The 17457-nt window shown below is 42.9% G+C and overlaps 1 protein-coding gene across 2 annotated transcripts in view; it reads right to left on the reverse strand.

The window, feature by feature from the left end:
- TAF7L (TATA-box binding protein associated factor 7 like) overlaps window positions 1-17457 on the reverse strand; it is a 76035-nt gene that overhangs the window by 33970 nt on the left and 24608 nt on the right. For both annotated transcript variants that reach the window (XM_040442355.1, XM_040442356.1), the window contains exons 4-8: window positions 12906-12984; window positions 2151-2284; window positions 1945-2071; window positions 1589-1647; window positions 1429-1501 (exon numbers count right to left, since the gene is read on the reverse strand). In XM_040442355.1, coding sequence (XP_040298289.1) covers window positions 1429-1501; window positions 1589-1647; window positions 1945-2071; window positions 2151-2284; window positions 12906-12984 — 472 coding nt within the window. The remainder of the gene's footprint in view (window positions 1-1428; window positions 1502-1588; window positions 1648-1944; window positions 2072-2150; window positions 2285-12905; window positions 12985-17457) is intronic.

Consider the following 17457-nt stretch of genomic DNA (forward strand, 5'->3'; position numbering starts at 1 on the left):
GCAGTTTTTCAAATGGTTTACAGCTTCAGTCTTGAACTATTGACTATCCATTCCCTTCACTTATACAAGTGTCTAGTCCTCAGTTATCAGTGAGAGGCTAGGTTAACCATGGGTGTTGCGTTCCCTTTCACAGCGGAACACAACACAATGGAAAGTATAAGTATTGCTGCTCCATAACTGTGCGTTGCGTGCCATATAGTGAAGCATATGAAAAGCATGCTTCTTCATGGTCACGTAACGTGTTCGTTTTGCGGTAACGTGACGCACTGCATGCATTGGCCTTTATTCTTACAGTAGAGAAGTACTGTATTTTTCGCCCTATAAGACGCACAGGAAAAATAGCAGTGCGTCTTATGGGGCGAATGCTGCGACTGCTGTCCGGTGAATAGGCTGAGAGGGAGGAGGGGCCGGCATCCGTTTCTGTAATGGCAGCAGGGCCCGGTGCAGTCACTGTATTCTACCACACCGGGCCCCGCTCACTGTAGTATACGGTAATCATATCTAACTTGTGGGTATTGTTAAAGTATTCCAATCATCTTAAATCTAGCGCTGTACTACTTACTACTAACTTCTTGGCAGTCAGGAGGCTGGGTGGGCGTAGCTCACTATGTCACGCACCTGCTCCGCCCACTTTATAAATGAAGCAGGCGGCGCAGGTGCGTGATGTAGTGAGCTACGCTGAGAGCGCCCGCCCAGCCTCCTGACTGCCAAAAAGTTAGTGAGGGATCTGTGGATGACACTGTTATTGGGGATCTGTGGATGACACATAAGATAAGATGCCCCCATAACAGTGCCATCCACAGATGCCCCCATAACAGTGCCATCCACAGATGCCCCCATAACAGTGCCATCCACAGATGCCCCCATAACAGTGCCATCCACAGATGCCCCCATAACAGTGCCATCCACAGATGCCCCCATAACAGTGCCATCCACAGATGCCCCCATAACAGTGCCATCCACAGATGCCCCCATAACAGTGCCATCCACAGATGCCCCCATAACAGTGCCATCCACAGATGCCCCCATAACAGTGCCATCCACAGACCCCCCCATAACAGTGCCATCCACAGACCACCATTAGTTCAAAACCCACCAAAAGCACACCTTTTGGTTCAAAATATTTTTTTTCTTATTTTCCTCCTCAAAAACCTAGGTGCGTCTTATGGGCAGGTGCTTCTTATAGGGAGAAAAATACGGTAATTAATTATAACTTTTTGTGAATTGGGACATTTAAACTTGCTTTTTTTTTACTTTGTATTCCAATTTAAATTTAGTAGGAGTCGGAGTCGGTTCATTTTTTGCCGACTCCAGGTACCCGAAATTGCCTCCGACTCCACAGCCCTGCTTCCTACATCATATTTACCACCATATTTCTGTTTTTCGGATAACTGCATCAGTAAACTAATCATTACAGAAAAAAGATACGGACACTGACTGCCTCTGCATCTGTGCTCAAAAGACGTTTCACTTCTTTCTCCACATCTGGAGACTCGATGTACTGAAAATGCAAGGATCAATATTTTAGCCACTGAAAAACAGCTACACTGCAGTGTACAATTGTAAAAATAAAAAAAAGGCCACGCACCTTTTTTTTGGCAGTTTTCCTGAAGCGCCTTTTGCGCACATTCTTTAGAGGTAGGGTTACTAAAAAGAAGAGGACAAAGTGTTAAACAAAAATTAAAGAGATTGTCCACAATTTTACCTAAAAATAAATACATTCTTTTTAATTCCACTCTTCAACGTTCAATTCTGGCTCTGTGGGTCCCTGTCTTTACTGCACTACCGGCGCCCACATGTTAACTTCCTCCATGGATGAGGTCACATGCTCCGATGCAGACAAAGTCAATTGTGGACAGCTCCTTTACAAAAACAGGGCCTTTACAGATCCCTCATCATAATACTAACATTACCTTAGATCTTCCTCAATAAAATAAGACTTACTGCCATGATTCCAAATAAATTTCTTTTCCCTGTCCCTGTCCTTTTTTTTGCTGGTCTTTGGGTCACTTGCTCCAGTTGGTTCCTCTAGAGGAGGGTAAAGGTCACCATCAAGGGAACAAACTAACATCTAAAAATAAATGAAGCATTACAAACAAAAATACTATTTACTGGTGCGTTTACATCTAAATGGTAAAAGAAAGCCTTACCTGGCAGATGTCAGAAGTCTTGTAGAAAGTCTTCTTGTCAATGGTTTTCAAACATTCTAATATACATGGAACATCGACTAGCTTTGCAGCAAGTGGGACTCTATCAACACGCACAATCCCATGACGGCCATCCGCTGCAGACAGTGACAAAAATATGAACACCTTTATTCTCTACGTGTTTCACAATGAGCATATTTGAGACTTAAAGGGGTTTTCTGGGATTTTAATACTGATGATTTATCCTCAGGATAGGTCATCAATATCAGATCGGCGGGGGTCCGACACCTGAAACCCCCGCCAATCAGCTGGTTTAAGAGAAGGCCGTGCTAGTGCAGTATTCCCTTCATTGTTTACATGCTCATCGTCACAAAGGAAGAGTACAAAATAAGATGCTGGGTGGCTATTGATTTCAGGTCCTAATTTTTTATTTTTATTTTTTCTTGTGATGTAGCCGTATGAGAACTTTTTCTGGGTGGGGGGTGCGAGGTGTCGTTTTTAATAGGACGGTTCAAATAGCATCTTTATGACACGGGTGTGGCAAGCATCGCGTGATGTGTCTTTTGTTTATTCTGCTACAGTGATTTTCTGCTTTTCTTTCTTTTAGTTTTTTACTCCTTGCCTTCATATTATAAAAACTGAAAATAAAAAATACATGTTGAATGAAGAACTATAGGTTGTTAATACAATAAATAAGGATAATATGACAAGTAGTAATGATGGCAGATGAATTATACTGCATAGTCATGTTTATAGAGAATAAGAGGTAGCAATATAATAATAGCAAAGACAGGTGCACACTCTGCGGTCTTACTAAACCCTCAAACTGATTTTAAAATTTAGAGATTAGCCAACATGTCCTACGTGTAGGACATGTCTGAGCCCGAGCACCACGCCAAGGTTTCTCAAGAAGTTCAAGAATAAGAGGTAGGTAAAAGGAGTGGGGAGTTAGAAGGTCTAGCTTTTGGTTTTAATGTCTTACAGATAAATTACATGAGGGTTATTTTGAAGACCCTCTAGCTGCCAAAATTATATGAAAACACACTGTTTTAACTGGTTGAGGAATAAATTTGGTTTTGTAGAAAACACAATGCTAAGTTCATAGTTGCTGGGATGTTGGTTCTGAGGAATTTGTTAAAACAATAATCCAAAACTTGTATATTATAGGGCAAGACCTGCATAGGTGAAAGTAAGTCCCTTGAGTGGATAAGCCTTTCCAACAAAGATCAGAGTAGTGAGGGTAAGGCCTCATGCACACGACCGATGTTATGGTCCGCATCAGAGCCGCAGTTTTTGCAGCTCGGGTGCGGATCCATTCACTTCAATGCTGTCCGCATCCGTTGCTCCGTTCCGTGGCCCTGCAAAAAAAAAATATAAAACATGTCCTATTCTTGTCCGTTTTGCGGACAAGAATAGGCATTTCTACAATGGGCCGCCTGTTCTGTTCCGCAAATTGCGGAAGGCACACGGGCGGCTTTCGTGTTTTGCGGATCCGCAATTTGCGGACCGCAAAAAACTGTATGGTCATGTGCATGAGGCCTTAAACTGAGCTTTGTGGTTACATGCCACATCTTACCACTGGGATTTTTGCCCATTCCTCCTTGCAAAACTGCTCCAGTTCCTTCAAGTTGGATGGTTTGCGCTTGTGAACAGCAATCTTTAAGTCTGACCACAGATTTTCTATTGGATTGAGATCTGGGCTTTGACTAGGCCATTCCAACACATTTACATGTTTCCCCTTAAACCACTCAAGTGTTGCTTTATCAGTGTGTTTGTGGTCATTGTCCTGTTGGAAGGTGAACCTCCGTCCGAGCCTCAAATCACAGAGTGGTATAGGTTTTGCTCAAGAATATCCCTGTATTTGGCACCATCCATCTTTCCCTCAACTCTGACCAGTTTCCCAGTCCCGGCTGCTGAAAAACATCCCCACGGCGTGATGCTGCCGCCACCATGTTTCACTGTGGAGATGGTGTTCTTTGGGTGATGTGATGTGTTGGTTTGCGCCAGACATAGCATTTTCTTTGATGGCCGAAAAGTTAAATTTTAGTCTCCTCAGACCAGAGCACCTTCCTCCATACATTTTGAGAGTCTCCCACATGCCTTTTCACAAACTCACAACTCGCCTTTTTGTTTCTCGCTGAAAGTAATTCTTTCTTCTGGCCACTCTGCCATAAAGTCCAACTCTGTGGAGCGTACGGCTTATTGTGGTCCTATGTACCGATACTACACTCCAGTCTCTGCTGTTGAACTGTGCAGCTCCTCCAGGGTTACCTTAGGTCTTTGTGCTGCCTCTCTGATTAATGCCCTCCTTGCCATGAGTTTTGGTGGGCGGCCGTCTCTTGGCAGGTTTGCTGTTGTGCCATGTTCTTTCCATTTGGTTATGATAGATTTGATAGTGCTCCTGGGGATCATCAAAGATTTGGATATTTATTTATAACCTAACCCTGCCTTGTACTTCTCAACAACATTGTCCCTTACTTGTTTGGAGAGTTCCTTGGTCTTCATGACAGTGTTTGGTTAGTGATGCCTCTTGCTTAGGTGTTGCAGCCTCTGGGGCCTTTCAAAAAAGGTGTGTATATGTAATGGCTGATCATGTGACACTTATGTGGACATCATTTCACTAATTAAATAACTTCTGAAGGTAATTGGTTGCACCAGAGCTTTCTTTGGCCTTCCTAACCAAGGGGGTGAATACATACCCACATGCCAATTTTCTGTTTTCTATTTCTAAACAATAGTTTTATTTATATATTTTTCTTATTTCACTTCAACAACTTAGACTATTGTGTTCTGATCAATCACATTAAATTCAGATTAACAAAACATTGAACTTAAGGCTGTAATGTAACAAAACATGAAAAAAGTCAAGGGGGGTGAATACTTTTGCAAGACACTATATTGTATTCTACTGTATGAGAATTTGAAATTATCATGCACACGATGCAGATTTTTCGAATGCGGATTTTGACCTCTGGTGCGGATTTTAAAATCTGCAGCATATGTCAATTTATTTTATTTTTCCAGACCGGATTTTCTCCATTGACTTCAATGGGGACAGTAAAATGTGCACCAATTGATGCAGATTGACCACAAGGATTTCCTTGTGAACACCTGCAGATTTCAGTGCAGATTGTCCGCACATAAATCCTGAACGTGTGCATTTACCCTTAAAGGGAGACTGTCACCTCCATATGGCCATATACAGTGCTTACATGGCTCTGTAGCACACCTATACAGGATTGTAACGGTACCTTTGTTCTATTCTTTAGACTTGCACCAGCAGGAAAAACGAAGTTTAATTCATATGCAAATGAGCACTCGCAAGTGCCCAGGGGCGGCGTTCAGTGTGTAGGTGCCCAGGTTGCTCTGCCTTCTTTTCACTTTACTCATCCCAGTCTCTTCCTTTGCCCTATCGATGAGGCAAGAGACTTGGAGGGCAGGCAAAGGAAGAGGCTGGGGAGGAGTAAAGTGAAAAGAAGGCAGAGCAGCCTGGGCACCTACACACTGAACGCCGCCCCTGGGCACTTGCGGGTGCTCATTTGCATATGAATTAAACGTTGTTTTTCCTGCTGGTGCAAGTCTAAAGACAAAGACAAAGGTACCGCTACAATCCTGTATAGGTGTGCTACAGAGCCACGTAAGCACTGTATATGGCCATATGGAGGTGACAGACTCCCTTTAACCACCTCCGGACCGCCTAACGCAGGATTGCGTTCCGGAGGTGGCAGCGCTGCGCAGAGTCACGCATATACGCGTCATCTCGCGAGACGCGAGATTTCGCTCAAAGCCGGCCCGCGCATGCGCATCGCGGGCCGGCAAAATTAAAAGAAGTATTTCGTCACCAGCCTGCCAGCAACGATCATTGGCTGGCAGGCTGGCGATTTTCAAAAAATCCAATCCAAAGTCATATAACAGATCATATTAGTAAATATGATCTGTTATATGGCTTCTCTGCTCCTGTGCTGGTCCTTTTCGTCGGTTGGATCCAGCAGAGAAGCAGACTGAACTGTGAGTACACCAACACTACACCTTAGCCCCAGATCACCCACCTGCACCCCAATTAACCCTTTGATCACCCCTTTGATCGCCCCTGTCAATCACTAGTGAAAGGAAAAAAAGTGATCAGTGTAAACTGTCACATTTTTTTTTTCACTGGTATTGGCTGTTAGGTTTTAGGGATAGTTTAGGCCCCTTGGTTAGGTAGTTAGCGTCAGTTAGCGCCCACCCCACCGCACCGCAGTCACTTTTATTCGCTGTTTAGCGTATCGCTAATCAGCATTTGTACTTTTATAGTATCTGTAAGTGATCAAAACTGATCACGGTCAGATCTATAATAGTATTAGTGTCACCTTAGCTCGCCCTCCACCCAAAACGCAGTGTTTGCCCGATCAGGCCTGATCGGTCGCCCACACGTGCGTTCACCCACGCCCGCCCCACCGCAGTGACAAAAAATATATATTTTTTGATCACTGCACATTCATTTTACACGCACTGCGGCGATAAAAAAATCAGTTTTGATATTTTTTATCAACCGCAGCAGCCTCCGGTACTTCGCTAGCCTCCCCTTTGTAAGACAGGTTTGCTTTTTTTCTTGGGTAGTCTCAGGGAATACCCCTAAATTTAGTAGTCCAAAATGTCAAACAGGGGGTATTCTTCTGAAGAGGCCTACAGGATTCTGACCCAGTCGGATGAGGAGTGGGAACCCTCATCTGACGAATCTAGCGGGTCAGAATATGAACCTGTAGAAAGCAGTGGCTCTCTGACCCAAAGTTCGGACGAGGAGGTGGAGGTCCCTGGCAGCACCAGGCGTACCCGGCCCCATGTCGCTAGACCACAGGTTACGCAGGATCCGCTTCAAGAGCAGCAGAGTGGGGCTGTCGCTGCCGGATCACGTGGTGAGGCATACACCAGCAGCGCAGCCCTTCCTGGACCTAGTACCAGCACTGCCGTACAACCTGGTGAAGTAGCGAGCACCAGAAGGGCAGTTGAAGCTGGTACGGTGGCACGTGCAATAGTTACCCCGTCGCAGCCACCGCAAAGACGGGCCCGTAGAGCCCCTAGAGTCCCTGAGGTGCTGGCAAATCCTGATTGGCAGTCACCAACTTCAGCCGCACCAGTAGTTCCCCCTTTCACCGCCCAGTCTGGAGTTCTGGTTGAGACGGGGGATTTTTTGAGCTGTTCTTGACTGCGGAGCTCTTGGACTTAGTCGTGGCAGAGACCAACCAGTATGCCACACAATTTATAACCGCTAACCCGGGAAGCTATTATGCCCAGCCTTTCCGGTGGAAACCAGTCCAAGTTTCCGAACTTAAATTTTTTTTGGGCCTTCTCCTCAACATGGGCCTGACAAAAAAGCATGAATTGCGGTCATATTGGTCAACGCACCCAATTCATCACATGCCCATGTTCTCTGCTGCTATGTCCAGGACACGATTTGAGACCATCCTACGTTTTCTGCATTTTAGCGACAATACCACCTCCCGTCCCAGAGGCCACCCTGCTTTTGACCGGCTCCACAAAATTCGGCCCCTCATAGACCATTTCAACCTGAAATTTGCAGATTTGTATACCCCTGAGCAAAACATCTGCGTAGACGAGTCCCTAATACATTTTACCGGGCGCCTTGGCTTCAAACAATACATCCCAAGCAAGCGTGCCCGGTATGGGGTCAAATTGTATAAGCTCTGTGAAAGGGCCACAGGCTATACCCACAAATTTCGGATCTATGAGGGAAAAGATCAGACCCTGGAGCCGGTCGGTTGCCCTGACTACCTGGGGAGCAGTGGGAAGACAGTCTGGGACTTGGTGTCACCCTTATTCGGCAAGGGGTACCATCTTTATGTGGACAATTTCTACACAAGTGTGGCCCTCTTTAGGCATTTGTTTCTAGAACGGATTTGCGCGTGTGGCACCGCGCGAACTAGTCGCGTGGGCTTCCCCCAACGGCTTGTAACCACCCGTCTTGCAAGGGGGCAGAGGGCTGCCTTGTGTAACGAAGAACTGCTCACGGTGAAATGGAGAGACAAGCGTGACGTTTACATGCTCTCCTCCATTCACGCAGACACGACAATCCAAATTGAGCGAGCAACCCGTGTCATTGAAAAGCCCCTCTGTGTCCACGACTATAATGCGCTCATGGGAGGGGTGGACTTCAATGACCAGATGTTGTCTCCGTATTTAGTTTCCCGCAGAACCAGACGCTGGTATAAGAACGTGTCTGTATATTTAATTCAATTGGCGCTCTACAATAGTTTTGTTCTCTACAGTAAGGCTGGGAGAACAGGATCCTTCCTCAAATTCCAGGAAGAGATCATCGAGAACCTCCTTTACCCAGGAGGTTCCGTGGCCCCATCCACCAGTGTAGTTAGCCGTCTACACGAGCGACATTTCCCCAGTGTCGTTCCTGGTACCTCAACCCAACCGTCACCCCGAAAAAGATGTCGTGTCTGTAGCAGGAGTGGAATAAGGCGTGACACCCGCTATTTCTGTCCTGACTGTGCTGACCACCCTGCCCTATGCTATGGAGAGTGTTTCCGGAAGTACCACACACAGGTACACCTAGCATAGGGATCACATCTCACCAGGACAGGCACACAGGGCTATTAGGGCCCATTCACTCACAGCTGCTGCAAACCTCTCCTTTCACCGGGGATAAAGTGCATAATGTACTTCGCCACATCTTTGGGCGATTTGCGCTTTGCACATTGTCCCATGGGGAAGGAGAGGTTTGTTCTATAAAAGGTAAAAAAAACTAAACAAAAAAAAAAATACCGGTAAGTAAAAAAGTTAAATGTTCAGTTAAAAAAAGTTTAAAAAAAGTTTCTATGTTCTGTTCAACAGTTAATAAAGTTATTGCTTTGCGGCCTGGTTTTTTCTTTTTTGTTTTGTTTTTTTTACCTTTCAGGTGGACCAACCGATCGACTAGCTGCAGCACTGATGTGCATTCGGACAGAAGCATTGCGCTGCTGTCAGATTACACGCAAGTCGGTGTATGCGGCGCTGCAAGACGAGATTTCTCCTCTGCAGTAAAAGATACGTTTGCCGAGGCATATGAGCTGAGGAGGTGGCGGTGTTCATATACTTTGGCAAACACTTTGTATATATAAAAAAAAAAATCCCGGCAATGATTTATTCATCCACATCGATTGATGTGAATGGAGAAATCTGGTTTGCCAGGGCATACGAGCTGAAGTGGGTATGGATGTTGGGCGGAGCTCCTATGTCCTGGCAGACGCCTTTCCCCTCCTTTTTCTTTTTTTGGCAGAGATTTTTTCATCCACATTGATCGATGCGAATGAAGAAATCTGTGCCGTTCATTTTTTTCTTTCTTTGTCATATAAAATGACACCCCAAAACACATTCCCCACCTTCTCCTGAGTACGGAGATACCAGATGTGTGACACTTTTTTGCAGCCTAGGTGGGCAAAGGGGCCCATATTCCAAAGAGCACCTTTCGGATTTGACAGGTCATTTTTTTCAGAATTTGATTTCAAACTCCTTACCACACATTTGGGCCCCTAGAATGCCAGGGCAGTATAACTACCCCACAAGTGACCCCATTTTGGAAAGAAGACACCCCAAGGTATTCCGTGAGGGGCATGGCAAGTTCCTACAATTTTTTATTTTTTGTCACAAGTTAGTGGAAAATGATGATATTTTTTTTTTTTTTTTTTTTTTTTTTCATACAATCATTTTCCACTAACTTGTGACAAAAAATAAAAAATTGTAGGAACTTGCCATGCCCCTCACGGAATACCTTGGGGTGTCTTCTTTCCAAAATGGGGTCACTTGTGGGGTAGTTATACTGCCCTGGCATTCTAGGGGCCCAAATGTGTGGTAAGGAGTTTGAAATCAAATTCTGAAAAAAATGACCTGTCAAATCCGAAAGGTGCTCTTTGGAATATGGGCCCCTTTGCCCACCTAGGCTGCAAAAAAGTGTCACACATCTGGTATCTCCGTACTCAGGAGAAGGTGGGGAATGTGTTTTGGGGTGTCATTTTATATATACCCATGCTGGGTGAGATAAATATCTTGGTCAAATGCCAACTTTGTATAAAAAAATGGGAAAAGTTGTCTTTTGCCAAGATATTTCTCTCACCCAGCATGGGTATATATAAAATGACACCCCAAAACACATTCCCCACCTTCTCCTGAGTACGGAGATACCAGATGTGTGACACTTTTTTGCAGCCTAGGTGGGCAAAGGGGCCCATATTCCAAAGAGCACCTTTCGGATTTGACAGGTCATTTTTTTCAGAATTTGATTTCAAACTCCTTACCACACATTTGGGCCCCTAGAATGCCAGGGCAGTATAACTACCCCACAAGTGACCCCATTTTGGAAAGAAGAGACCCCAAGGTATTTCGTGATGGGCATAGTGAGTTCATAGAAGTTTTTATTTTTTGTCACAAGTTAGTGGAATATGAGACTTTGCAAGAAAAAAAAAAAAAAAAAAAAAAAATCATCATTTTCCGCTAACTTGTGACAAAAAATAAAAAGTTCTATGAACTCACTATGCCCATCAGCGAATACCTTAGGGTGTGTACTTTCCGAAATGGGGTCATTTGTGGGGTGTTTGTACTGTCTGGGCATTGTAGAACCTCAGGAAACATGACAGGTGCTCAGAAAGTCAGAGCTGCTTCAAAAAGCGGAAATTCACATTTTTGTACCATAGTTTGTAAACGCTATAACTTTTACCCAAACCATTTTTTTTTTTACCCAAACATTTTTTTTTTATCAAAGACATGTAGAACTATAAATTTAGAGCAAAATTTCTATATGGATCTCGTTTTTTTTGCAAAATTTTACAACTGAAAGTGAAAAATGTCATTTTTTTGCAAAAAAATCGTTAAATTTCGATTAATAACAAAAAAAGTAAAAATGTCAGCAGCAATGAAATACCACCAAATGAAAGCTCTATTAGTGAGAAGAAAAGGAGGTAAAATTCATTTGGGTGGTAAGTTGCATGACCGAGCAATAAACGGTGAAAGTAGTGTAGGTCAGAAGTGTAAAAAGTGGCCTGGTCTTTCAGGGTGTTTAAGCACTGGGGGCTGAAGTGGTTAATGCAAATATTATAGGGGTGAGAAGGCAGCCCTTACCTCTTCTATTGATGATGATAAACGGGTCAGAGTGGAAGCCTGAGCAATATACTCTACCAGAAGGGTTTGACTATAGGGCCATAAAAGCTGAGTTGACCATGAAAGATCCTACATTGGGTACATTTACACCCGATATCATGAATGGCTCAATAAAATTTCATCAACTCTTTAATAAATATAATTTTTTTCATATCACTAGCAGACATGGCTTTTATAATGCACGGGTATATCTTGCATACCACTGCACCAGTGACAGGGACTCTATTAGGCTGTGTCTATTGTACAGTCTAAAAGACATACAGCCATGTCAAGCCTGGGGGCCTTTGTAAGCCCCCAAGGTGCCATGACACTGCACTGGCACTCTGAAATAGCATTCGCAGACAGCCCATGACCAGGAGCCCTATCCATCTAACTGCCTAGATGCATCGGTCAATGCCGGGCTGCCATGGTGGTCCAGAGCGCTGTGAGCTCTGTTCAGTTCCTGCTCCCTGTGCCAAGATTAATGGTTCAGGCAGCAAAGACATAACAGACTATAGAAACTGTGCTGAACAAAAGACAGTGTCAGGTGTAAAAATGACCAGTACAGGCTTATGGAAGCTAATGTGGACATTGTTGTTGAAGAAGCTGTACAATTTGGACATGAATGCCATAAATATCTGACAGAATAAAGGCCGAGAGGTGGGACCTGCTCATTATCTGAAGAATGGAGAGGATGCTGTTATGGGATTTCAGAAAATTGAAGAGAGAAAGCACTCAGCTGTTTCAGAAGTTCCACAGTCGTGAATGAAGAGGATGCTGCGCATTGATGGCCTACTCTCCATTCACTGCTATGGGACACTGCTGGCTCGGTTATTCTTTGCAAGTCTCATGACGGTGAACAGAGAAAGTCAAACATGCACAACGTCCTCTATATTCACTGTGGGGCCCCGTTCCTAAGACAGGACTGAGTCCAAGAGTTGGAACCTGCAAGTATTGGACATTTATGGCGTAGCCTATCAATGTTGTAAACACCCAGATGGGACAACCACTTTAAGTGCTCAGTTTTGTGTTTTATTGCAATCACATTAGTAACATACAATTATTTTTTTTTATTATTATTATTATTATTATTATTATACCTATTGGCTTTTTAGAATGTGAAAAATGTAATCATTAAGACTGAAACTAAATTTATTCTTCTTTCCACAGAAGAATCTTGACACAATTGTGACCACTGTTGACTCTTTTTACCCTCACTTATTATTTCTTAACATTTAATATTTCCCATGCAACTGGAGCCGACACAGCTGCCTGCATTTCATAAGAATTCAGCTTAAATGATTGTTTACTAGCTCTCAGAAGTGCTACAAACCAGTCAGACAGCTCCTTTGACAGATTTCACTGTGGAGGGGACGGAGCAGCCTGAAATACATTTAAATACAGGCAGGCTGCAGAAATGGCTGAAAACTTGGAACAGGCCGATTAGAAAAAATCCTTTTGAAGGTGTTCATAGCATTTGAATCAGTTGAAAATATGTAAATCTTACAAAAATGTCTATCCAAACTAATTTTGGGATGACGAAAGAAACCAGCATCTAATCTTTCACATTTTGCGTCTTTACCAAGTATTTAGCGTGAAGTTGAAAATGATTTGTATATTACTTTCCATGTGTTAACTTACGATGTAACTCAACTGAGAGCCTGTCTTTTGCATTGACATTGCCAGACTGCACCATCCTTCTCACCGTTGATGCATATTCCTACAAGGCAAAAAATATGGTTTATAGGTTTCTTCAAAAACCACTGTTAAATACAACCATAAAATATTTTCTTCTTATGCAGACACAAAGAAAAACAGCAATGCTATTATAGTAAGAAATGAAATAACCAACACCAAGACTGTAATCTGCACAATTAAGCTTTACGAGGACTGAAGCAATTTCCAACACCTAGATGTACAGTTACAGTATGTCCCAGGGATGGGGTAGCTACCCAAGAGCGGTGTCTACTCCATTCACAGTGGATGTCTGCTGTTACATACACCGGGAATGGAGAGAACAATATCAACCGTGAACAAGGAAATTTCCTCTCAACATGAAAAAACGCTTGCGCCGTCAATCGCGCCTTTCAGCAGTAACCCATCTCAGCCAGTGATTGGATGAGAAGGCATTTCCTGCATGTTGGGAGGGACCAGGAAGCAGAGACCAGTATTCTTCAGAACAGGAGTGGTTATTTTGCCCTGCCGTATCAGCTGGACAACCCCTTAACGCTATATGTACATACTCTACTGCTACTTAGTGCTCCATGACAAGCATATTCGTCATGGCATTAAACTGCCACCATGTCTGCAGACATGGTGACAGTGCTGAGACGCCGGCTGTTACACACACCCAGGGACCTCAGCTAACTGGCCAGGGAGTGCAGTCCCGGGCTATTGATCGCTCTGATTGACTAGTCTGCATCGAATAGCCAATCAGAGGATTCTAATGCCGACTGAAAGGTTCTGATCCCCATAGTTCATGACTGTGGGGATTGCAACCTTATTTAACACTCTGCTGTAACAACCGACATCGGTGCTGGCACTAATGGCGCCTGTTTAACCCCTTCCATGCCGCGGTCCGCTGTACGGAAGTAGTTAACAGAGGGAGAAAGCTCCCTTCCTCGCCCTATGAGGCCGCTGCTCTGCCGTGGCAGTGTCCCAATGATTGAAGGCTTAACAGAGGGAGCAGTGTTAGCAGCCTAATGGTTACCATGGCAGCCAGACGCCTTCACAGGCATCCCGGCTTGCCATAGTATATCTGAGCCTGGGAAGTCCTGAGGCAGGAGCCTGATCAGGCTTAGTGTAAATGAAAATATACTGCAGTACACTATACAGTGTACTGCAGTGCATTGTACCGCCATCAGACCCAGTGGATCTTCAAGAACCAAGTGGGTCTGGGTGGTATCGCCGCGTCTGTAATGACCGGATCTATAAAAGGATCACGTTACTTTTCCTGCACAATGAATGCCATAAACAAAAAAAATATATATATATGATGGAATTAAAATTTTGCCCACCTTACTTCCCCAAAAAATAGTGATCAAAAAAGTTGTATATACCCAAAATAGCACCAAACAGACACCTCATCCCGCAAAAAATGAGCCCCTACATAAGACAATAACCCAAAAAAGAAAAGAGAAATAGACATTAGATATCGCTGCGTCCATAAAGGTAAATGGCGTAAAAAATAAAATAAATACTGTGCCAAAGCCATTTTTTGTCACCTTACATCACAAAAATTGTAATACCAAACGATCAAAAAGACATACCGTATTTTACGCCCCATAATACACACTTCCCCAAAGTGGAGGAAAAATGCCCCTGTGTCTTAAGGGGCGAATACTAATTAAGTGATTCCTGGTCCTCGGCTCGGCTGTGCAGGGCTGCGCACAGCGTGAGAGTGCTCTGTGACCTCACACTGTGCGCCGCGATACACAGCCGACAGCAGGATAAAGAGGATCGCGATGGTGAGGAGCGGTGGCGTCCAGGAGCAGGAGAGGTAAGTTGAGTTTTTTTTTTAAATTTTATTTGCACTGGGGGCTGATGGCTGACATATAGGGGTTGATATATGGGGCTGGTATATGGGGGCTGATAGATGGCGGAAGGTTGGGGGGTTGATCTGAGGCATTGGGGGTCCGATCTGAGGTCTGATTGACATTGAGGGTCTGATTAGGGCTGTAAGCTGAGGTCTGATTAACTTTGGGGGTCTGACCTAAGGTGTAATGGAAAATATATATTTTTTATTGTTCTCCTCTAAAACCTAGGTGCGTCTTATTGGGCGAAAAACACAGTATTACCCCAAAATAGTACAAAAAAAAAAATATCATCTCTTTCCGCAAAAAATGAGCCCCTACATAAAACAATCGCCCAAAAAGTAACAAATATATGGCTTTCAGATATTGGAGACACGAAATTGGTTTTTTTTTCTAAAATGCTTTTATTGTGTGAAACCAAAATAAATAAATAAAAATTAAAAAAACATATTACGTATCGCTGTGTCTGTAATAATCTTCTCAATAAAAATATCACATTATCTGCCCCCTAGGGTTAATGCCGTAAAAAAAAAAAAAAAAAACTGTGCCAAAACAATTTTTTGGTCTACTTGCCCCATAAAGTGTAATATTTAATGATCAAAAATTCTTACGTACCCAAAATTGGTACCAATAAAAACACCCCTACATAAGACGATCAGCAGAAAAATAAATAAATAAATGTCCTTCAGAAAACAAAATTCAAAAATGCAAAATGTAAAACTGAAAACAAAAATAAAGTAGACATTCGATATTGTAACATACATAAGAACTCGTTATAAAAATAGTGCATGATCTAATCTGTCAGGTGTACATTGTAAAAAAAAAATCTAAAAATAAAAACTGCCATTTTATGTAACCTTGCCTTACCAAAAAAAAAGCGTAATATAAAACGATCAAAAATCATATGTAGTCCAAAATAGTATCAATAAAACTGTCATCTTATCCCGTAGTTTCCAAAATGGGTCCTTTTTGGTTGTTTCTACTGTAGGGTGCATCATGGGGGTTTCAAATGGGATGTGGTGTCTAAAAACCAGTCCAGCAAAATCTGCTCTTGAAAGACCATATGGTGCTCCTTTTCTTCTGAGCCCTGGTGTGTGCCCATACAGCAGTTTACGACCACGTGTGGAGTGTTTCTGTAAGGCTATTTTCACACTAGAGTTTCAATTTTCTGGTATTGAGATCAATCATAGGATCTTAATACTGGAGAAAAACACTTCCATTTTGTTCCTATTCATGTCAATGGGGACAAAACGTAACTGAACAGAACGGAATGCTCCAAAAAGCATTCCGTTCTGTTTGGTATGGGAACGCAACCAAAGAGAAAAGCTGTGGTTTTCTTTCGGTCATGCGATGCGGAGCAAATTACAGTCATGACCCACAATGCAAGTCAATGAGGATGGATCCGTTTAACTCGGACACAATAGAAAACTGATCCGTTCCCCATTGACTTTCAATGGAGTTCATGACGGATCAGTCTTGGCTATGTTAAAGATAATACAACTGGATCCATTCATAATGGATGCAGATGGTTGTATTATCAGAAATGGAAGCGTTTTAATTTAGCAAAAAAAAAAAACTAGTGTGAAAGTAGCCTAAACCGCAGAATCAGGGTAATAGATTTGGAGTTTTGTTTGGCTGTTAACCCTTGCTGTGTTACAGGAAAAAAAATTATTAAAATGGAAAATCTGGCAAATTTCTTTTTAAATCATCTTCATTTCCTTTAATTCTTATGGAATACCTAAAGGTTTAACAAAATTAGTAAAATCAGTTTTGAATAACTTAGTGTGTAGTTTCTAAATTGGGGTTATTTATGGGTGGTTTCTGTTATGTAAGCCCCACAAAGTGACTTCATAATAACGGAACTTGTCCTTAAAAAAGTGGGTTTTGGAATTGCTTCTAAAATTCTAAGCCTTCTAAATGTATTAAAAAAATAAAATTACATCTATAAAATGATGCGAACATAAAGTAGAAATATGGGAAATGTACAGTAATAACTATTCTGCGAAGTATCACTATCTGCCTTAAACGCAGAGAAATTAAAATTTTGAAAATTATTAATTTTTCAAAATTTTATGTAAATTTTGAATTTTTTAAAATAAATAAAAGGTAATTTATAGTGACTCAAATTGATCACCATCATGAAGTACGACGTGTCAAGAGAAAACATTATCAGAATGGCTTGGATAAGTAAAAGTGTTCCAAGGTTTTACCACATAAAAGGGACATGTCAGATATCCAAAATTTGGCCTCGTCCTTAACCCCCTCCCGTCCGCACGCTGACTAAAAACGTCCGGGAGGTGGTTCTATATCTCTGAATGGACGTTTCTGAACGTCCATTCAGAGATTGGAGCTGCACGCTAATCGTGCAGCGGCAGATCGGGTTGCCCGCTGTCAGTGACAGCAGGGCAACCCAGAGAGAAGGCAGGGACAGTTTCCAGGAGCACAATACTCCAAATGAGGTCTCTCTAGTGCTCTGTAGAGCGGCATGAACACCTCCCTCTTTCTACTGGTAATGCCTCTCCCTATACACCCAAGCATTCTGCTAGCATTTCCTGCTGCTCTATGACATTGTCTGCCTACCTTTAAGTCTTCTGAAATAATGACCCCAAAAATCCCTTTACTCAGATACTGAGGTTAGGACTGTATCACAGATTTTATAT

This window comes from Bufo bufo, chromosome 8 (assembly GCF_905171765.1).
Source record: "Bufo bufo chromosome 8, aBufBuf1.1, whole genome shotgun sequence".
NCBI lineage: Eukaryota > Metazoa > Chordata > Amphibia > Anura > Bufonidae > Bufo > Bufo bufo.